The following is a 23,335-nucleotide window of genomic DNA, read 5'->3' as shown; positions in this document are numbered from 1 at the left end:
CTCTTTACATGCTTATCTGAGCTGAATATCAGTGTTTTAGAGCTTAAGAAACCACCAAAGACAGCTGAATAATGGTAGGAGACGGCAGTGAGCCATTGTGTCATTAACCTCACTCTTGTTCAGTTTTTGCTCCACTGGAAAAATCTTTCTTGTAAACAGTAAGTTTAAAAAATAGTGTTTAAATAAGAACTTAAACAGAAATCAGTGTTTGTGCATCATGTGGTTTGCAAACAGAATTTAATAGTGAAGGGAAAAACTTTAGGTTCCATCTTAAATGATAACGATCAGCCTACATTTATGCATGTTGCAGAAAAGGCAGCCGTAGCCAGTTCAGCAACATTGGCTTTTTTTCTTAGTCATCACAGTTTTGGTTCAACATATTAAAGCAAGTTGTGGCATGATTTTTAGATTACAGCCTGCTTTGTGGTTGGGATTGTTCAGCGAGAAACTTTGAGTACGGAGAAAGACCCGGGGAGTCAATGGCGCGTGGCCGCCGGCGTGCGGCTGGGGCGGCCCTTGGAGCTCTTGCTGCAGTTTCTGTCTCTTCCCTGCTCCTGGGTGTCTGCCTGCTGTTTGCCATGACTGGCTTTTCTTGCAACATGTACACGCTTCCAGGTGTCAGGACGCTCACTGTATGAGCGCTGTTAATGGTTCTCAGTTCAGTCAAACTGGGTTACAGACCAGGGACGAAACAGACCAAGCATGTTCGCTCGTTATAAATATTTGATGTTCTGTGAGCCTCCTGTTATGGACCAGACTTCCCATTACTGCCAGGTCTGTCCCCTCCTCCCCCACTGACACCCTGTTGATGGAGGCCTCATTTTTTCTTGAGAAGGATGTTTTTTGTCACGCTGCTTTGAACAACAAACAGCCCCCTTTGCTTTCTCTTTCTCTCTCCCCTCAGAAAGGACCCCTTCCTGCCTCTCCATCAAAAAACCCTCTTAAAGTAGCTGCTGGACTGTCTAAACAAGTTTTGGTTTTACCACAGAAAGATTTCAGAATCTGCCCAATTTAAAAAATAGAGCTTGTTTGGTAACTAAGAGCATGTACTGAAATGTGCTGGAGCTGTGAGAAAGGGACGTGAGGGTGACATGCAGGGGAGTGGCAGGGAGGGGATTATGCATCAGCAGTGATACAGAGGTAGCAGAGCCAATATTCCCACTCTGTAAAATACCAAGTTCTTCTCTCAACTAAAGCTGTAGAAGCATGCTTTTGTGCAGTAACAAATGTCGATTTTAGATATTTGTTGTCAGGAAGTGATCTAATGCCTTGCTTTATAGATATTGGCTTAATACATTCATATCTGTATTTCTGTTGATTGAAAATTGTAAAGTACTTTTTATATTAGATCACTTCCTGTAAGAAAAATGAGCTTTGTGAAATGGCTTAGCACATTCTGAGAGTCTCAAGCCCAGAATCAAAATCATAGTAGGATCATAGCTGTTTAGTGTTTTCATTGCAGATTGCATCCCCCCCTCCCCCCTCCATGTTTTGGTGTTTTTTTTTTTCTTTTGGAGGGTGGTGGAATTGTTAGCTACTTTTATTTACACAGTGTCTTATCTCTGTATACTTAGCTGGCACGCTAATATATCCAAAAGTTATATAGAAGAAGGTGGACAACATACCATTTATATTAAAGCTATTAATTGGACTTTTGAGACTGAAAACAAATTTTGGGTGGAGTAAATTGTTTCTTAGGATTACAAGATAGCTTAGATAATTTTGTCCTGCAAATACCACATTTATGAGTGTTTCCTCTTTGAACTTTTAATTTTAGCATTCTGTACAAATGTGCTCACATTTACAATTTCGTATGTAAAAGCATGGAAAAACTTATTTGACAGAGGAATATAAGAGAAACAGTTACAGCTTTTAAAAATACCAGATTCTTCATCTGCTTTCTGATTTTCTAGTTTTGTGTGCTTACGTGTGCAGTTTGATTATAGTCAAATGTGCCATATTCACAGATGTCTAAGGCAACAGATATTTTAATGAGAAAAAGAATAGTCAATTGTAGATGTTCCAAAATTATACTCTAAAAGCACAGAAAATTCTGCTAATGGACACACTTTCCAGTGTTTGACTAGCACTGTTTCTAAGAGATGGTTAGGAAAACGGGAGTTGTATTTACAGCTCTGCACTACCCTCCTGCCCTTCGCTGTGGCACTATACCTCAGAAGCTGAAATCACAGCTTTCATGAAATTAAATAGTATATTTATTTATTGATTTTTCTGGTTGAAATTGTGCTCCAAACCACACTTCTAACCTGTTTAACCCCGTGTACCTCTGAGACTGTTGTGCTCTTTAAACCTACAGTTGATAAAACATGAAGCACTGATCGGAACCAGATGTACGGAATTGGTGCGGCTCAGGTTATGCAAAACTGCGGTTGAGAGCTTTAAGTCCCTAGAAGTAAAGATATTTCTGAAGAAATGTGACTGAAGAAATGAGAAACTACTTTAAAATGAAATTTTAAATTTGGCAGGTTTAGCAAAAGCAGGAGTCTCGTTCTGAAATGTCTGAGCACCTGCAGCTCCCTCAGTGATCAGGGGCAATGTTCATATGCGACCAGTGGGTTTGGTGTTATTAATTACTCACTGTTCTGATGGAGCAAAGTGTAGAGGCTTCTGCTCCAGCTTTCACAGCAATATTCATATTCTCAACATTTAAGCATGACTTCGTGCTTTGGTCAGTGAGCATTCTGTGCTTTGTGGCATCAAGCCTGTTTCCATAGGCTCACTTCGGGTGATCTGATCAACATTTGGTGCTTTGTCCAAGGTTTTGTTCTTGGACTATGCAGTTAATTAAACTTATTTAATTGGTTTCTGCTAGTATTGGGCAATTGCAATAAGTTCAGCCTTTTCTTTATCTGATTGAAAGCAGTGGCTTCCACTCTTATACTCTAATTTTTGTATTACTGTTAGCCCTGCCTAGTTCTTGTGGTGGTCTCATAAAGGAAAACTTTAGGTTCTTGTTGCAGTCAATTCTAGACTTAGTAAATGTAAAGTAGCGAAAATGACTGGAAAATGTCAAGTGGAGGGTAAATGGGAGGGGACTTGCTCATTTTGTCCTCCCGAGTTCAGAAGGGCAGGGATGAGGCTGTGAGGTGTTGCCTCTCATTAGTGAAGATCAGACAGTGCTGCATGTGATGGGCAGGGGACGGTGCAGTGTTTGCATGGGTTGATGTAGACGCTAAGAGCTCACAGTGTGACATGGCAGTTGTGCAGAAGAAAACTGTAACAGTTGCTTCTACATTTGGGAAGTTACTGTTGAATCTTCCCTCACTCTTCAGGAAGTTTCAGGGTGTCCTTTCCCCTTTCTGTAGGTTCTCCTGGTATCTGCTGTTGGGCAGCATTCAGCTGCAGGGAGGATACAAAATGGAACCCTGGTCTCCATAAAATAATTCTCACATTGCTTAATTAGCTAAAATTGTGAAGATATATTCGTGTGTTGTGTATTTTATATGTTTGTTTTATATAGTACGGCAGACTTAAAAAATTAAACACATCTTTCACTTAAGAAAGGTTAATGTTTTTATTGCACTGCCAGTTAGGTATAAACTGTTCATACAATATGATTTACATATATATAAATCTTTAATTTCCCAGAAAGGCTTTAAACAGTCATTTGAAAAGGGAAAAAACCCCAAAACCTACCAATGAAAAATTAAATTAAATAAATTTCAGTCGCTTTGTCTTACTGTATGCAGTGTGAATTGAGTAAAATGCAATGCTTTCATTCATAGCTCAAAATAAGGTCCAGCTGTTGTTTTCATCTCTGTTTCAATGTGAAGTGTTTTTGTATTTTTGTATCATTTTCAGCTAATTATAATTTCCATTTTATGTTTTAATTAATACATTTCCAGTGCAAACCAAATATAGTGAAATGCATATGTACTGCTTTCATTAAAGGCTAGGGTAGCTTCTAGCGGCTAGTTAAATCTGAGTTTATTGATTCAATGTATTCATGAAAATATTTTTTATTTTGTGTTTGGGTTGGATATTCATCCTGGTTAGACTAGAGTGGGGACAGTTTATTTTAGTGAATGCGTGTACCATCACACAGTAATAAGATGCGGAGACCGATGTGTATGGATGCATTATAACTGCAGCTCAGCATTTTTGGAATGATTAGTATACTGCAGAAAGGAAAAGCCTATGATCTTATTTTCTTTATGTGAGAAGCAGGCACAAGGGAAGAGTGATTCAAAGGAACACATCAGAATTGAGACGAGCAGGTCTGTGAGTTACATGCATTTTGATGAACGCATATTAAATGAGTTTTAAGTTGAATTTTCATTGCTTAGACAGTTTCAGAAACATGTCCCTAAGAGTTTGTGCTCTCTAGCCTTATGCAGGTGTTGTGTGTGGTGCATGTTGGGTACCTGAGCCTCTGTTTCTTAGGTTTTACAAGTATCTTGTGTGCATCTTTCACACCGTCAGCAATGTTACAGTCTGGAATCAGAGCTGGAAAATAACTGACTGCCGATATGGTCACAATTTAGCATTTTAATAGTGATATAATGAGGGAAAACTTGTCAGATGATACTGTTAAACTGAAAGTAGAGACAACTCTTTGCTCTCTTCAGATGGCATTTAAACTCGTAGGGATGGTGGAGACTAATTTTAAATTAATGTTAAATAGCTTTCTGATAGGTAACATCTTTATCAGAACTCCTAGACTGTGCAGAAGGAGGATACTGCACTTTGGTTTGAGGAGGGCAAAAAATGATGGACCCTGGTGACTTTGATAATTTGTGAATTTGATTTTGCCTCCTACACTGGCCTGCCTGGTACATCAGGAGGTACTGGTGGCTGAAAAGAAAAATTAAAATACACTAGAAGTCACTTTACTATTAAACCTGTAAAATTAAGTCAAACTTTGTATTGTGTTTTACTATACTTTTGTATTTGGAACAGAATAATTACATTTCATGCTTTGGCTTTGATAGTAGCAATGATCAGGAGGGATTCTCTTTTCTTCTGCAGTTCTGATAAGAATGGTTGCCCTCCCACACCCATCACCTTTCTGGCCCCATTCCCAATTTTTTAGGGCATCATCCTTTAGCCAGAGCATATTAAACATTAGGGATGTGGGGATTGTAGAAGGGATTTGTTGTGTCTCAGATGATGATTGGTGACACAAGTTTAAATTCATAGAAACCCACGGGCTTCGGTTTAGGAAGAAGGTGCCCCCAGACCAGATGGATAATGACTATGGGATTTTGTTCTGGTTTCCTCTGGAACAAGATCACTGAGATCTCTTTTGGGGTGTCTTGTTGGACCAGTCACTTTGGTGCTGTTGCTCTCTCCTTGTGGACTGCAACTGAAGGTTAAAACACTTTATCTAAAGCCTTTCATTTTACTCTCCAGCTATCAGGGGGACCGGTTTGCTTTCTGATAAGAGATTAGATTAAACGCACCAACAGCTCCTTTCACCTAGAAATCTGTTAAACAGTTAAAAAGTTGTCACAGAGTTTGGCTGACATCTGGAAAACTAATATATAGTAAGTCCAAAGTGTGGTACAGGCATCTTCTGACTCAGGGCTATTTTAGACCAGGAGCCACTGTTGAAATATCTGAATGCAGTGTTTAATCTCTGTTCACAACTGACCATCTCTACTATCTCCCATACAATTTGAAATTTATTTCATATTATCATCTTTGCTATTCTCACTGCAAGATTAATACCATGTGGTGTATTAAATTTAATTGCTGTGTGGCTTTTTTAAAGTGACATCAAGCTGGATTTTTTTTGAAAAAGTATTATTAACTTTGGCTGTACCTCTTGCTTTCAGTTAGTTAAAAATGACACCTGGTATCTTCTATATGCAAACCAGCAATTTTTCTTTGCTAGGAGAGGATCCCTGAGTTAATAAAGCACATGGCACTCTATGAAATAACATGTGGCCATGTAAAACATGTTCTTTAGTAGGTGACTGCTCATTGTGTGCCAAGTTGAGTCAAATCAAAATCTAAGAATATTTATACAAGTTAGACCATCTGAAATACTTAATAGTGCCATGTTGTTTGTAGCTAGTTCCTTCAATTTTCTATTGTGTGCCGAAGTTCACGTACATTGTTGATTATGATCTTATGGGGTTTTGATGTGCACAGCTCTTGTACGTCCAATTTGTGTTTTTAATGTTATCTGTAGTAGTTTTCTTTAGTGAACAGATTTTTAAATTGATCTGATGCTTTTTGTTTATTTAAAATAAAGCAACTGATCCTGATAGCAGATTAACTCAATGAACTAAGTTTCACATTTTAATGACCCTTCATCTGAGGATAGGGAATTTGAAGGATTATTTTAACTAAGGGAGGGAAAGGAAGACATATCCCAGAAGACAGCATTTATCACTCCATTTAAAAAGCACTGAAAGGACTTTGAATTAGGGATTTGTATTTCTTTATACTACTCAGCTTACCAGTTCTTTTTTCTCTTGATTTTGAAATACTTAAAAAGAGATGTGGAGACCACTTCAGGTGGTCTTTATAAAATATATTGTTTTGTTAGCATAATTTCCTGCTCTGTTTGCTGTCTTCTCTTTGTTTTGGGATTGGCAAACGCCTGTTTTTCCTTTGATTTATATTTTTGAAGTACCTTTAATAAAGAATTAATTTAAACCATCTATTTTGGATCCCTTTTATTGTAACAGTGTAATTCAATATTTCTGGATCTGCATGCTTCCAAGGATTTTTAATTTGCTTCTGTGTAAATGAAGCAACTAATCCTGAGAGTGACATAAAGTCACTCCAGTGAAGGGATTATTCATTCTCTGCTTAGGTTGCTTCAACCCTGAGAGCTGGGATCTGCTCATGGGTGTTAACTTTGTGCTGGTGAGAAGATGGACCTGAGACAAGGCGTCTGTGAAACCTCATTGCCAAGAGTGACTGTTTCTTTCAAAAGTTGAACTAAAGCAATTTTTCAGTGACTTGCTTAGGCCTGGTGTGAGTTTAGGGCTTAATTAAGCTTTGCGATCTTATTTTTAGAAGTACCAATGAATAAGGCAGTTGAGTTTACAAGGATTTTCGTAACAGCCTCTCAAGAGAACAAGCTGGAAGGGGTTTTGCTTGTTGCTTTTCGTGCCGGTATCTCCTTTTCATTTGTGGTTATCAAACTGTCACGTACGTGAACATCTAGTGCAGCGTTTTCTGAGTCATTACCTGTGAGGGGCTGTTTCAGAGGAGCTGCTGAGGTACCGCTGCAGTGACAGAAGTACAGCTGCAGATGATCCCCATGGCAGCGTGGCTGAGCTGATCGCGATCAGTTGTGTCCTTCCTTGCCTTATTCCTTAGGCCTAAACTGACAGCCCATCAGCAGCTACCTAGTGCTGTTCCATCTCGGAAAGCAGTAGCTGAGCTGGAAGTGGTGGAGATGTGTGCAAGCCCTGCAAAGCAGCTCCAAATCCGAGTATCAGCTGGGTAACGCTGAGCTCAGGGAGCTGTAAGCGGGATCATTTGATGGTTCAGTGCACCAGGTGTGGTCTTGAGCAACTTACAACGGTTGCTGTGGTAAAACAGTTTGTAAAGTGTAAAACTTGGTTTTCGTGTTAGCTGGCCCCTGGACCGGGGAGGCAAATGTTAACATTGCAGTGGTGCATTCCTGTTAGAAGTTAACTTGAACACACGGGGAAGAGGGAAGAGCTGTAAGGGTCGTCCTGTTTTGTGAAGGTGGGACTAAGATCTGGCTTGTCCAGCATGTCAAGTTAAAGGCTGATAAGGATTTCACACTTCGATGCATTCACGGTGAGGTGTGCTTATGCACTCCGAGGATGAAAAGATACCTGAGCCTTGTTGACCGAACACTGAGTGGCTGTAAATGGGCTGTCAATAAATTCAGGTTTGAAATGAGAAAGTGGCTCATGTTGCCTGCATCAGCTGGGCCCAGGACAGTCCTTCCAGGAGCAGTGGGAGAGGTGCTACTGATGCAGTTCCAGCTGACTTTTTATCTGGTTTGTTCTCAGGAATAATTGTATTTAGTGCTGTGGTGTGTAAAACAATCATAAGGAATGTGGTACCCACAGGATGTGTCTTCTGTAGCGCCTTTGTGTGCCTTTCCCATGAAGAAGAAAGATCACTAGTAAAGAAACAGCGATAAAGTTCTATTAAGAAATGCTACTTATGATAAGGAGAAATTACTGGGAGCTGCTATTTATGCCTCCTTTCTGATAATGTCATGAGGATCGCCAACGTGTGTCATTCTCTTCTTTGTGGTACATTTTGACTCTCTCTAGTGGCTGCCTTGTTTCATTTTTCTGAAATGCCACATTGCTGGTAGGAAGAGAGCCATATACATACAGCCTGTGCTCACAATCTGGAACTGGCACAGCAATGTTGTATTGCTAAGCAACAGTTGGCATCACGCTGTCTACTTCCCTGTTCATCTTTTTTTGCCTGAAAAATCCAGATCAGCATCTAGCGCATGTTTTAGGTAGTGAAAAGAATAGTAGGTTTATATCTTATTTTGTGTATGTTGTTCATTCTTTAGTAAAATATTAAATAACAATTCAGAGAGATAGAGCCAGGGTGTGTTTTGTTCATCCCTAGTATGGCAAATCTTAATGATCTTGGAGCCTTGCAATAGAATGGTTTTTTGTGTGAAGTGAGGCCAGTTTTTTATTCAGTCAGAAGTGCCTGATCTCACAAATACAGCATGAAATAGCTAATTTATGTACACATACATGTCTTTATACTAGTGGACTGTAGGATCAGAATACATCTTAATTATTTTCTTTAGTGTGTATATGCATGGCAGGATTTAACAGATGAAGATTTGTGCACTGGAGTGCAATATTGATAACCTTGGATTATAAATGCCTTTTTCTGATTAGGTGAACACTTTCTTTGCTGCTTCTATAAAAATTAATTTTATACTTGCTTAGAATCCTGCACTTTAAAAAATAGAACTCATAATCACAGTTGAAGGTACTGCTAGTTAAGCAATGGTGTGTAGCTGCCTGTTTCGCCTTTCGTTTATTTGTTGATGGTACTAAGTAAAATTTGTTGCTGAGCTTATTAGATAATTATCAGATATGCACTGAAAACTCATCCTCTTTTTTTCTTGATTTGTAAGATGTAGTTAATTTTTGTTCTGTATTAAGGGGTTTGTGGGTTTTGGATTTTTTTCAGTTGCAGTCTTATGGGGGAGCTAAGATTTTTTGTTTTCTGCTCTTTTTTGTGCTTATTTTTGTTTTACTTTCACTGCCCTTGTGACTTCTCTGTTTCAAAATCAACAGCGAAACATACATCATTGTTTCCAGTTTTAAGTTTTTGTTCTCTACATTCCCAACTCTTTGGTGATGTAGGGGAATTTTTACTGTATATTTTGACCAGGTTCAGTAAAGAGATATTTTGCTGCTTGCATTGTTGAAAGCTTCAGTATCATTCAAAAACTTGGAAATTTTGGGTTTTTCCTATCACCTATTAAAGGCTTTCTTGCTTTTGGAGGATGGTAAAACCGTGGGGTTTTTTTCCCTGCAGAGGAAATTGTTTTGCCAGGATCTGAGTTGTATGATGCATGCCCAGGTTCTGGTAATATGAGTCATGGCATTGAATGATACTGTCTGTAATTTTAAAAAGTCATTTTGGGGACATCTGGAAAATGATAGTATGATAGAAAGCTTGGGATAGAAGGACTTTTATAATAGGACATGAGTCTTGCTTGTTCATCATATTATGCAGAACCTCAGAATAATGTACTTAATATGCACAATCTACTGTATGGTTGACTTTAGCCCTGGAAATCTGTGTATCTCCTGTTTTGGGATGATAGTTCCATTTCACCATATGAAATTTTGAAGTGTAGGGTGAGAGGCAACAGAAGAATGGGAAGTCACACCTTGTTCTGTGCATTTGTGTGATTCTCACAGTATATTAACACCTGTTTTCTACCCTTAGGAAACCTGTCCAGTCTAAGTCGTCTTGGCCTGAGGTACAATAGGCTGTCAGCAATTCCCAAGTCTTTAGCAAAATGCAGTGAACTTGATGAGCTGAACTTGGAGAACAACAACATTTCTACTTTACCAGAGGTGAGGAGTAGAGGGAGTGGACTGGGGAGGGAATGCTGCTGGAGGGCATCGATGTTTTGTAAAGGGAGTGGAACATGGGAAAATATTTCGTCTTGAATCTTAACTTGGAGGAATACCCTTTGTTTTAACCCAAAAGTAATGTGAATTATGTCAATTGTGTAAATATTAGGTATATTTAATCAGTATAGAAGGACTAATGTCATACAACTTGAGTCAAAACTGGGAGCAATTAATGTGTTTGTATTTGCTGTCCTGTATCTTTAGAAAATCTTAAATAATGAGTCCAGATTCCCACCCTTCAATCCAGATGAGTGTTTCTCAGTGTTTCTGCTTCATGAAGCATTAGTGCCTGGAAGTAATTGCTCAGACGACAGAAAAAAAACCTGATGTGGTTACTTCGTATTTTGGATATTTATTCAATTTCTTGAGAACCTTTTAAGATGAAGACTTCATAACACAACATAAAGTTTACAGTCTCTTCTGTTTTAATGATGGTCAAACTGCTTTCCTAAGCTATCATCACCACGACCCAAGTTGTCTAAAATACTAGTATAAAATGAGTTAACAGGTTATCTAAAGATGTATATAGCAAATTATAAACAGAAGAAAAAAGTGCACTTGGAATTAGGCAAAGCATTTACAGTAACAAAGGACAGTAAGTAACTGATTTTCTACAGATAAATTTCTGAACTCAGCAATGATAGACTGAAACAGAGAATTTAATAAATGTTTGGGCAAGACTATAATTTAAGAAAATGCTAGAGTGAAAGCCACCAGGCTGCTTTTAGGATGAGAGCTAAGATAGCCCACTCCACCCAGACATGTTACAAAAGCGACAGTGGTGTAATTACAAAAAGCTAATGTGAGCTTTAAACATGTTCAGTCATAATACAAACCTCTTTGTGACTGTGCTGCCTTCTTCAGGTATATTTGCCAATGATACATTAACAGTTAAGTTTGCAGAAGTGTACAGTTTATTGTGTAATCTGTTTAAAATAAAACATGCTGTGCTATAAGACAAAGAACTGCATTTGTAGAAGAAATTTCTGAATTTCAAAACATAACTGAAGCTGCCGACACAATGCCTAATAAATATTTTATCTTAAAAGGATGGGCTGGAAGAAGGCATCTCTGCCACAGCTCTCATAGATGTAAGAGCATTGTTTTCTTTGTACTGCTAAAGCTCTCTTGCTTCCCTTCAAATGCATTTAATTACTCTAGGCTATTAGAGTGAATTAGCTAACATATTTTAGATATTTTTTGGTATACAAGCAGACTTCAAAATCAGCTTTTTGAAATGCCAAGATCCATCTGAAGCAATAAAATGCGTTAGAGCTCAGGGACTGTCTAACCCTAGGACTTAATATCTGTTAATTAAAGTATAGGTAGAAACAATATTTCCTAACCAAAGATTATACTAATTAATGATTAGGTTAGATTAATACTGATTTGAAGATCCATTTTTTTTTATCTGCAGGGGGGAAAATGCTTCACTGATACTTGCTGAGATGCCCCTGGTGTCTAAAATTTTAGCCAGGGCATGTAGATAAGTCCCTATTAGATACTACTTCATTTACAATAATGCTAATAAACTTTTTATAAGAATAGCCAAAGCTTTCCTGGTGAAACAGCAAAGCCATGTCCTTAAAGCATTTACAGTGAATATGGAGCTCAAATTGCAATCCAGAAATACTGACATTAGGAATATGGCTGGAATCCTTATCTTGTTACCGCTCATTCCTGATTGCAGATGTTGCATTATTTATGGTATGTAATAACGTGCATAAATCTCCAATTTCTGTAATACTTAAGCAAATAGGGCTGGCTTTAAGTTGGTGTATAATAAGCAAAGGTGACACTTCAGCAGTAATTTAAATCTCATTATTCATCTCCACAGTTCCAGCAACGTGCTTGGCACGTAACTAACAGATAAACTGAGATATGGGCTGCTGGGATTTCGGAGTCTAATTAGATTGTCAAGAGAAATGAAACTCTGGATTCTAAGGACAGCTGTTGCTATCCAGTTTAACTACAGACTTCTTGCTTTTCGTTTTTTAAGGGGGTGGGGGGAATAGAGCAGTAAGTACTTAGGAATATTTTAGAAAGAGGGAAAACCAACTGAATTTTCAAACCCATTCTATTCTTTTTTCTCTGTATGATTATCTGAAACTATTATGGTATAATTACAAGGCACTGACGAGTTGTGATCCCAATATGGATTTTTATGAAGTTACCAAAGATTTGTATTGGAATTATCAAATGCCTTTTTTGGGAACCATTGTATGGGGTTGATATTTCTTTGGGCCCTGTTTGGATATGAGCTGCTGGAGCAAAAAAAAGCTGCTGAGGATGGACATGCTGCCCCTGTGCTCCTGGAGCAATGTGTCATTAGAAAAATTGCTTTCAGAGGAGAAAAGAGTTACCAAACCACCCAAACTTGTGCTTTTAAATGTGGTATGTTTGCTTTTTTTGTATTTGTTAGCGTGCAGGGAGGAAGGGGGAAATAAGGTAGTGGCTGATGACTATGAGCAGAGGTTGTTGCTGGAGGAAGTTTTATCAAATTTAACACTGGTTTGTGTGTTGCAACACTTCTTCAGGGGATGGACTTGAGGGGGGAAATACATTTCTAATTAGACCCATAAGGGAAAAGAGATGCATTCAAATAAATCTGTCCTAAGTTCTTGGGTGGTTTTCTTCTTTCTACAGGGTCTTTTATCCAGCCTTGTCAAACTGACTAGTTTAACATTGGCCAGGAACTGCTTCCAGTCCTATCCTGTGGGTGGCCCGTCCCAGTTCTCCACAATCTACTCTCTCAACATGGAGCACAACCGCATCAATAAAATCCCCTTTGGAATTTTCTCTAGAGCTAAAGTATTAAGTAAGCTGAACATGAAGGTGAGGCACAGAAACATGCTACTGTGTAAAATCAATGAGGAGCACTGTTTGCTGCTCCGTGAATTTTGGCAGACTTAATAATGTAAGGAATGAATTTATCACACTGAAGTGGAGGCTGCTGCTATCACATATATAAATAATTCTGTATTAGTCTAAAATTGTGCTATCAAGATATTATTAATTTGTCTTTATGTTTGTTAGTTAAGATTTGGTCACATTTGCTTGAATTTGAACAGTGAAAATAAGAAAGCTGCCTGCAAAGTTCTTGAATATCCACATGGGATATGACACAAGCACGTAGATTAGCTTATTTTTCCCTCAGACACTGTTACAGTTTACATTATAAACAGAATTATATAAAACAATTTTTTTTAATATAGTCTTTCAAAACCTAAGACTTTAGGCAATAGTTGAAGAGCACAGCAAGAGAACTTTTAAGTGTGCTAATATGGTTAAAGTAGGGAAAAGAGATGATATTTTTCTATGAATAGATTTATTTCAAGAAGTGCTTGAGCAGTAGCTAAGCTCAGCTACTGTTTTAGAATACACTTTGACACAAATGAATCCTCAATTTGCATTAAGTCCAGTTTTTTATCACATACCTATTTGTAACTTTGCCTGTTTACCAGAACTTTGTATGACCATTTTTAAAAAGATTTGGTGGTGTCTGATCTAAATCAAATACTTTAGAAACATTTTGAGGAGTAACACGTTCAGAGTAATTTCAAATGCTTTTACTCTGGGCCATTAAAGTACATGGTTGTGGTGTTTTTTGGTTGTGGGTTTGTTGGGGTTTTTCCCCCTCAGTGGGGTTCTGGTAGGTTTTTTTAGTGGTGGTATTCGTTCTCTTGGTTGGTTTGTTTGGATTTTCTTTTAAGTCTCTATATTTTTAGGATTTGAACATTTGCTGGTAGCACGTTTGTAAGTTACGGTGAACTTTCTGTTCATTTTTTGAACCCACTATCCATTGTATTCACAGAAATAGGACAAAAAAAGTTTTAACCACTGTGTGAGATCGTGAGAATGATGTGCTTCTAATTTTTCCACTTCAGTTCATGTTAGTAGCAGAGACTTAGTTCTGTAACTCTAGATTGGTAACACTAATATTTGGTGGAATTTGAAAAAAATTGGCCAATTACCAACATTTTATTCTTCTGATTTCATTATCGACTATGTTGTTATGAAGTATTTCTGTTAGCAGTTCATTTAATCTGTCAGATGCCTTCCCAACTTTTTGCAAGGGCAGACCCTAAATGTTTGATATGTTAAATCACAGGACAATCAGCTGACGTCTCTCCCCCTGGACTTCGGGACTTGGACAAGTATGGTAGAGCTGAACTTAGCAACTAACCAGCTCACAAAAATCCCTGAGGATGTATCTGGGCTTGTTTCTCTTGAGGTGAGAAGAGTATAAATTGACAGCTAAGTGAATACTTGCAACATAGGGATTCTCTGCTTCAGGTTTAAGTAATATTACTTTTGGGTCAAATAAAGCTAAAAATATGTGTATCTGTGCTGTTTAATTCCCTGTTGCATCTGTTTGTGGCTGTTGTCAACGGCTTTTGGATGTTGTTCTTTAGGCTGTCAGTGAGTGTGCACAAACCACTATGTACAGGTATATTTTTAGCCAGGTAGAAAGAATTGTTTTCTCAACAGGAATTAGTGTTGTAAATGCAATGTTGCTGAACTTGGTTCAATTCCTGGAGAGCAGCCTGGAAGCAACAGAGATCAGAAAAAACATAATGAAATGTTTGACAGCCAGGGGTGGCTTGAGTGTAGCTCTGTGAACCTTGTAGGCAGCCAGGTGGGAATTCTCAGCCTTTGAGGGGGAAGAACTCATAGGTTAAAAGCATGAACTAAACCTGCTCTGTCCCCTCATCCTGTTTCTCAGGGTACCATCAGCAGAGACAAATTATTGCCTTGGAGGGACAGAAAGATAGAGGTACTTGTTTGGGCAGTTGAGGGGATTTTGTAGGCTCTGTGAGCTGGTGGGAAAAATCTGCTGAAGAACTATAACAAATGGCATATTTGAAATTGCGAATTTCTAATGTGACTTCTTCTGTGAATATTTAATTATTCCTGTAGTGTGGGGCTGAAATTATGACAGAGTAATAGTTACTTAATTGCCCTTTTAAGTCAAGGCTGTGGTTGATGTGATTAGTAACCTCTAACAGCTGGGTTTGCTGGTGGTCTGTCAGCTGCTGAAGCTGGAGAGCTGCTTGGTTTGCTGAACTGTTACCACCGTGTTTCTCTGTAATTAAAAAAATCAAATACAAAGGGCTGTTTGGGCGGTGTTTACACAAAAGTGAAGGTTCCCACAGCAGTGCTAAGTCAGCTGCATTGCACATAGGTAATACTGTCTGTTCCTGCCTTTGTTCCTTGATACGTGATTAAAACATTACTGTTCTCACTGCTCTGTGCATGTTGTAGTTCATAAAGGATGGTCACTGAAATGCTGCTTGTGCTCATCCTCAGGCATTAGCTTTTTTTTAACTTCAGTTTTCACTTTCATTCTCACCATGTCTTTATTTTGTTCCTGCCTGTGGTGTTTTCACATTACATGAAGCCAGTGAAAGTTGGGATTATTGGTAGAAGACAGGCACTTGCAACCTTGGCTGGTTGTGTGTGGCTGGCACGAGGGTCCTCGGTGACTGCTCTTCCACATCCTCATGTTTCAGTGTGCCTTCTTAAAGAACTAGATAATAGCATTGTTGATTCAGTAATTAATTACCTGACTACTGACTGTGCTGTTCTGAGGCTTCATTACTTCCAAGAACTGCACGATTTCTCTGGAGGAGAAACGGTGTGTTACTTTAACCCCTGTTCACTTCCCTGTGGAATAATGAATAACTCTGTTAACTGACCCTGCAAATAAGGATATACTTCTTGAACCTGGGATATTTATAATTCAGCTCAGAAAAGAGGAGAAAAACAAGAGTTCAGCACTGTAGTAGGTGTGGGTGTGTGATGGCAGCCCGTTTTGGAATGCCAGTGTTCTGCTTAGGTGCTCCCATCTGTGTGTTTATTTGCTGCTGCTCCTAACCAAAGGGACCCAGGGAGAAGAGGAAGTACTAAGCTTTTTAAGGAGAACTTGGCAAGCACAGCAAATAATGTAAAACATGATTGTGAGATGGCTATAAGGAAGCACAACAAAATGATAGGCAAATTCAGGAAGAAATTGTTTTTCTTTGGTCATTTGAAGAAATAAGGTTTCTATTGTTTTTGCTTTGCATTTATTATTATGTATAATAATATTTGAAAGAAGTATATCCTTAATGTATGTATTTGTATCATTAAAGGCTTGAAAAAGTTATGTTAAATCATTGACTTGTTTTACTTTTTTAATTTTTCAACTACTTCCTTAATGTAAATGTAGGCTAATACTGGACTACATTCCTTGAAAATATATTTTAAAAATGTATCTTAATCTGTTATTTACTTATTGTGTTGCTGAAATTCTGTTTGGTTGTTGTTTCTTTTTTGAGGTTCTTATCTTGTCAAACAATCTCCTAAAGAAACTTCCCCATGGAATTGGAAATCTGCGGAAACTCCGAGAGTTAGATCTAGAGGAGAACAAACTGGAATCCTTGCCAAATGAAATAGCTTACCTCAAGGATCTGCAGGTGAAACAATAATTGGTCGAGATAAACATCTTACGTCCTTTATTTACACCATGCTGATTTAATTGCAGCTTGTTGGATGAGTGGAAACTGTTTGAGACTGGACATAGAAACAAAAGTTAAGAGTCTGGTGCAACTCCACCCACAATTCGTCCCCATTAACTGTTCCCCAGGTTTATTAGTTACTACTGAACAAAAAAACCCTAAAGATTTTAACTGCCGTACCATGAGTGCATTACCACCCCAGGAATTCAGTCATGCTCATGAAATCTTACATGTTTAGGTATGCGTTTTATTAGGCACCTTTTAATTTTTAGATTCAGTGATGCTTAATAGAGATTTGAAATGTTGCTGAATGGATGAAATTTTTCTTGTTCAAATTCAGGAGAGTAGAACCCATTCACTTGTCAGCTACATATCCTGTTACTTGCTGTCATTCCAAGCAAAAAACATTGAGGTAATTTGTAAAAATGTGTTTTTCCCTTAGAAATTGGTTCTGACTAACAATCAGCTGACCACTCTTCCCAGAGGAATCGGTCACCTTACCAATCTGACGCACCTTGGGCTCGGAGAGAACCTTCTGACACACCTTCCTGAGGAAATTGGTAAGATCCCATTGTCTGGTTTGATGCAGTGTCTCTGGGCAAAGCACGTATCATAGCCAGCTATTCTGCTTATCAGTAAAAGCCACAAAATTAATTTGAAACTTCTAAATGTGTGCAGCCTGATGTGAAGGATGTGCCACAGGAACAGCGCTAGTGTACCATCTTTATCTTGCTGAACTGTAGTGGAAAGGAGGGACTATTTTATTTCAGTTCTGCTGCAGAAAGCTGCTGAACACACACCAACTTGTAATGGTGATATTCCTCATCTCCAATTTCTTTCACAGTTTTTGTGTTGTCCATGACTCAACTTCATAAATCTATTCTTGGAGAGAGAAAGGAAGTGCACTGATCCTACTCTAATGCCATGGCATAGACAAAACCCTTGTGTAAGGTGTAGACTGCTAAAGCAAATGTTTTTCCTGGTAGTCCTTCTGCACACACTTTTATTTATAGGCCCTCATATTGTTTTTCACCTTGATGAGGTTAGAAAAGAAAGTGGAGGAAGTCTACAGAAAGAAAGGAGGGAGTAGGATTTTTTTTTTTTGGCCTACCTGAGACATTCAGACTAAGTGGGTTTCAGAGCATCTGAAACTGAGAGCCCATGTTTCTTCTATAATTGGTTTCCACGATACTAGTCCAGAGCACCATTCTGAGCACTTCAGTTAAAATCTTAAAGTTCAGGCTTACTATGGAGGAAAAAATGATGGGACAAGCTACACCAGGCAAAACATGGTCAGAAACAGTAATGTGCAGATGAAGAAGGCATGGTCTGTCTGCCACATCATCTTTGGTGAGGAGCGATTACAGCTGCTCATCTTGTATGTGCCTCAATGTGAGAAAAACCTAAAATAATCTAAACCCAGAGCTTTGTCATTTATAAGCTAGTGGAGAGAGTTTGGATGCTGTGGAAACAAACTGTAGAATTAAAATCAGTAAGGATATTTTAACTAGAATTGTAGGAGTACAGTTTGGTTATTAAAGCTGGTTGTCTTGACGGATGAGAGGATAGTTACTTACTGTCAGGTGTGACTGTTTCATGTATCATGCTATCAACTGCTTCTCATTATTTCCTCTATAGCTTCTCCTTTTGGTTGGTTTTCCATGCCATGAGCCCTGCCTACTGCTTTCTCTAGTGAAAGATTAAATTGTCTCATAGGTTATAGGAGACGTTTATGGTATATAAGATTGGAAAGTGGGGAATATTTTGGGGAAGACTTTTATGTTTTTGAAAGGAGGAATGGAAGTCTTAAGAAGAAACTGCTTTGTTCTCCAGCTTCTGGTTAGCCTGTATTGCAGTCTGTAGTAGAGGCAAACTGTAAAATTTGAATTCAGGAAAAAAAATTTCACACTTGTTAGTTCCGTTTAATAAACTTGTAAATTAATCTTTCTGTGCAGAGAAGTCACACTCCTCTGCTTTTTTCTTGTGACACATGTCAGTTGTGGCTTCAGGTCTTTAATATGTGGATTCTAATTACGTAAAAGGAATGACATAGGTATTTTTAAAGGGAGAATAGATCCTGTATGGTGTAAATATTTCCAAGGTCCTTTTGACTAGATAGCTGTTGCATGTTGCCTGCACTTGCATAGCTCTTCACATAGCTACGGTGAAGTCTCTCTGTTCTCTTATTCTCTATATTTGCAATTCATTTATTATATAAAGGAGATGCACTAATGGATATTTTTACAGAGAAACTAAAGCAAATTGGCTCTTGCTTAGGTACTGGTGAACAGAACTTGCTGTGCTTGAGAACAGGAGTCTCACTGACTCAAGGTTCTGTATAGGAAACAGTCATCAAGTGCACTCAGAGCCTCTGTCTAAAAGTTGTAAACTGCATGAATCAAAAAGATACTACTACTACTTATTATTTTATTTTAACCAGGTACACTGGAGAATCTGGAAGAACTGTATTTGAATGACAACCCCAATCTGCACAGCCTTCCCTTTGAGCTGGCTCTTTGCAGCAAACTGTCAATAATGAGTATTGAGAACTGCCCGCTCAGCCACCTTCCACCTCAGATTGTTGCAGGAGGACCCTCCTTCATCATTCAGTTCCTAAAAATGCAGGGACCATATCGTGCCATGGTCTGATGCTCATCGACTTGTCCAATACACTGTACAAAAATACAAACTGCATTAATGTTGTAATTGTCTGTATATGTATATATAATATAATATATGTGGTTTATATTATATTATATATATATAAATATATAAATAATATAAAAAGGCAAATTTAAGACTGCATTATGTGTTTCTGCTAATAGAGGAATCATAGCCATTTAGATTTTTTTTTTATTCTGTAAAAATGCTTGTCTAAGTTTTCTTTGCTGAACTTGATGGGAGTTGTCTGAATAATCTGAAAATGCCAGTTCATTTAAAGCAATTGCCAATGAACTCAAAGTTTAAATTTAGGGGACAAAACCAGTTTTGCTTTGATTTACTTTCAGTTCAGAGAAATGTATAACCTTTATATAATGAACTTTTCTGTTTTGCTCTCCCCCCTCCTTTTTTTTTTTTTTTTTTTTTGTTGTTGTGTCAAAACCTGAAAGGGTCAAATGCCCTGAGGTTGGGATTTTCTTTTAACTTATTTTGAGATTTGAAGCAAATGGTGTTTTTATATTGTTTACAGTCAGAGTAAATCACTGGATTTTGTTTTATTCTGATTTGCTCTGTTTTAATCAATCATATCTAGAGTTTATATGCCTCTGCTGATGAATTTTTATCAACCAGTTTGTATACTAAAAACATACTCATCAGAACAACTGGCAGGTGAAAAGGATGCAGTCAAAACACAAAGAAAAGAAAAAAAAAAGCTTGAATTCCTTTTTAAGTCTTGCTTCCATGAGTTATCAGTTGCAGGCATAACATATCTGAACTGAGCCTTTTGCAGTTGGTCTTTTCTAGCACAAGTAAAACCTTTTCAGATTGGTAAAAATGTGGAGTGTCCTCAGTGAAGAGCGGTTTTCATTGTGTGAAGTAACAAGTCCATGAGGTCTAACAGTACAGTTAAGTGACAAGGAAATAATATATATGTACATTTTTATTACAATGTTGAGTCATAAACTACAACAGGCAATTTTAAGAATTCCTTATAGACCTTGTACAATAAATGAATGTGTCTTACTTTTAAACACTGCAATATATGTAAGTTTTAAGGTTGGTTAACAATGTACTATGGTTTTATATCTTGACTTGCCTTGTACCTCCTTCCATTATGGAACTTCTGTGTCCAAGCACAATATCTTCACACTGTGCTGTTTTGCTGCTGAACTAAATGCACTTTTCCCCACAGCTGGGGCACTTGCTTCAAAATATTCAGTTCAGTATCTTGATTATTCTTTTTTAACTTCATCCTATCTGTTTCAGTATTAAACCGATCTATTAAAAAAGAGGCACCTTTTTCATTTGTGCAGAGATGTTGGTAGCTCAAGAGAAACACTGTAAGTAGTGGACATTCAGTTTTATCGTGAATTTCTTGGCTGTTCAGAAGGCAGAAGATGCTTCAGGGAGATTTACACTATTGCTGCACTTGCAGGCCAGTTGTCCTTTTTCAGGAGGGTAAGAACTTGAGGCAGTCACATTCCATGGTTACCCAAGAACTGTTCAGTTTCTATTCACTGGAATTGCTGCTGGGGTAGTGTGACTTACAGGACTGTACCTTTTGCACAAAATTAAATCAATGGATGCCATGGGAAATCTGTTTCACATGCAGAAGTTTGGGAATACTATTTCTGGCTTTCAGGTGTGCTTATTTAGACATATTTCCTCAACCTACTTGCATTTTGTTTTGTTGTATGTCTTTTCATTAACAAGGAGTAAGTTTTAAATGGAAGGCAGGTGGAGATATAAAACCTTAGAGGGCTTAAACATGCTGTAAAACTATTGTAGATGTCACTGGATTTTACTAAGTAATGTTCTATTCTTTCTCACACACTCTCTCTGTCGTTCCCTCCCTTTCCCTTTTTTTTTTTTTTTCATCTACTGTAGCTTTTCAGTTTAGACTTTAGTTTATAAAAGGCTAGTTCCTTACAGTTCTGCCTGAGTTAATCTTTCTCAGCACTAAGGTGTTAAAATATGAAGATGCTGAAATGCTTAGTATCAAGACTGTAATCTTAAGTTCTGAAAATACTGCAAAGTCCGTGTTTGTGCCCTCAGGTCACTAGGGGGGAAACTGGTTTGATTCATATGGTTCCTTAAAGCAAAAGGGGCGACCCCTTGTGTTTCCAAACGTCTTGGTCTCATTCCCTGTCTGCTCCTCAATCCCGTTTTTATAAGAGTTCAAGGGATTGAATTTGTTTAGTTTGTAAATATGTTGATTATTCACCTTGTTAAGGTACATGGTTAATGACTGTATGATTGGAGCTGACCCTCTCTCACATAAATTCCTGTGGAGAAGTTGGCTACCAAAATAGTGCTTGTTACACTCACTTAAAAACAAGCTATTCTTTTCAGTACACTTATAGGAATAAATAAAGCTATGTTTTAATTCATTGCTATATTAAAAACAGGATATTTTTTTCAAACTACCTTTGTACTAGTATGGTTGTTGCAATGCCAGAGAATCCTGAGCCCTGTTTTAGGAGTTTAATTTTATACACTTTGAGGTGGATGCTTATTTTTTCAGTGTCTCAAGGCAGATTAGAATAAGAGCAGTGTGAGAGAAGTTCTGGTACAGGAGAAATGAAGACAGAAGAATTTGAACAGTTCTTTAAAATGATCTGAAAGTTTAAGTATTAAATATCTGGCACAGATTGGGAATATAAGCAAATAAATCCATACAAGTACAATGCATGGATTTATATCCAGATCTATACACAGATCCATATAAATCCATCCATTTTGATAATTCAAAATAGTCTTACCTCCTGAAATAACAGACTTTTGCATTTCCCAGGATGCTGGATTGTTAACTGGTGTAGTTTCTAAATGTTGTTATTGCCCGGTGACATTCAGTTGAACACACATACTGGCTTAGACATATTTAAGAATTTTATTTGCCCTAATCAGTTAAAAATGAATGGAAAGAACTTCATTCTGACAACTGTATGTATACATAAATACAAAAAAGTATTTGTGTATCAATACATGTTTGAAAGCATAGACAAGGTGGAGAAATAAATTATTTAGAGCATTTTTTGAAATAAGATTGAGAAACAAGTGATTCCCAGATACTTGTATTAAATGTTTATCCTCCTTACTATACTGAGGGAAATAATTCAGAACCGTTATTGAAAAAGTGTGACAATCTTTACTTTGGGTGAAAATCATGACCTTGATTGCTTGTCCATAGCCAAAATATCAATTTTGTATGTGTCTGTGCCTGTGTACATACATACTCATGCCCCATAGACACTATCCTGAATCATGCCTTGATTTAACAAGCTAAATTATTAGAGACTATGTAGTATTGTGGAAGTCTGGGAAGGAATAAAGCAGATCAGAGATTTGCTAAACCATGAAAAGAAGGAACAGTTGCTGTTGTGACACATGTTGGTCACATATTGCATTTTAATTGACTAAATAGGATTTTTTTTGATAATTCTTTGCAAAAGTTTTTTAGCAGAAGCCTGTTAACATTGTGTCTCTCACTGTTCCCTATTCAAGTTTGTCACTAAAATTGTCTGGTATAAGTGCAGTGGAAATGCTGCTTGTAAAGTTGGATCAAACAGTTGTATAATTGGGACTTTTCATTTTGGCAGATCCCAATGGAAATGTTGACCATCATGCACCCTTTTTGGAAAGATTTGGATTGTAGAATATTTGCTTCAGTGCCTCTCTTTGATTTAGTATTTTTAGGACCATGCATGTTTAGGCATCTTGAAGGTTGTGTTTGCTCATGTACATGATTTAGACAATTAGCACCTAGATTGTCTCTCTGGTTAGTGCTTACACCCATTGTGTCACCTGGAATTCAAGTGTCATCTTCAATCCTCTGAGTTTGAGAAATATCTTTCATTTAACAATTAGAAAATTTTGAGAGGTGTTTTTTTTTTTTTTTTTTTTGTTTGTTTGTTTGTTTGTTTTTTTTTGTTTTTTTTTTTTTAACCCCAGAAATAAATTGAACTTCTGAATCAGCACAAATCCACATTAGGAGCCTTTTCCTATCTGGATACAACAAAGAATTTTCCTGTCAGTGTCACAGCTCAGTTGTATCAAATAGACATGCCAGAATAGCTTCTAGTT

At 37.6% G+C, this 23,335-nt stretch overlaps 1 protein-coding gene across 2 annotated transcripts in view; it reads left to right on the top strand.

Annotated features, from left to right (window-relative positions):
* The window catches only part of SHOC2 (SHOC2 leucine rich repeat scaffold protein), a 59,960-nt gene extending 39,417 nt beyond the window's left edge, over positions 1 to 20,543 (top strand). For both annotated transcript variants that reach the window (XM_066190932.1, XM_066190933.1), the window contains exons 4-9: positions 9,901 to 10,031; positions 12,738 to 12,926; positions 14,203 to 14,325; positions 16,412 to 16,549; positions 17,034 to 17,151; positions 19,032 to 20,543. In XM_066190932.1, coding sequence (XP_066047029.1) covers positions 9,901 to 10,031; positions 12,738 to 12,926; positions 14,203 to 14,325; positions 16,412 to 16,549; positions 17,034 to 17,151; positions 19,032 to 19,240 — 908 coding nt within the window. In that variant the 3' untranslated portion in view covers positions 19,241 to 20,543. The remainder of the gene's footprint in view (positions 1 to 9,900; positions 10,032 to 12,737; positions 12,927 to 14,202; positions 14,326 to 16,411; positions 16,550 to 17,033; positions 17,152 to 19,031) is intronic.
* The last annotated feature ends 2,792 nt before the right edge of the window (positions 20,544 to 23,335 follow it).

Source organism: Chamaea fasciata, unplaced genomic scaffold (assembly GCF_029207755.1).
Source record: "Chamaea fasciata isolate MVZ Bird 193981 ecotype frontalis unplaced genomic scaffold, bChaFas1.0.hap1 SCAF_9, whole genome shotgun sequence".
In the NCBI taxonomy this organism is placed as follows: Eukaryota; Metazoa; Chordata; class Aves; order Passeriformes; family Sylviidae; genus Chamaea; species Chamaea fasciata.
Note: the sequence above shows the minus strand (reverse complement) of the source record. Positions and strands in the feature narration are given on the sequence as shown.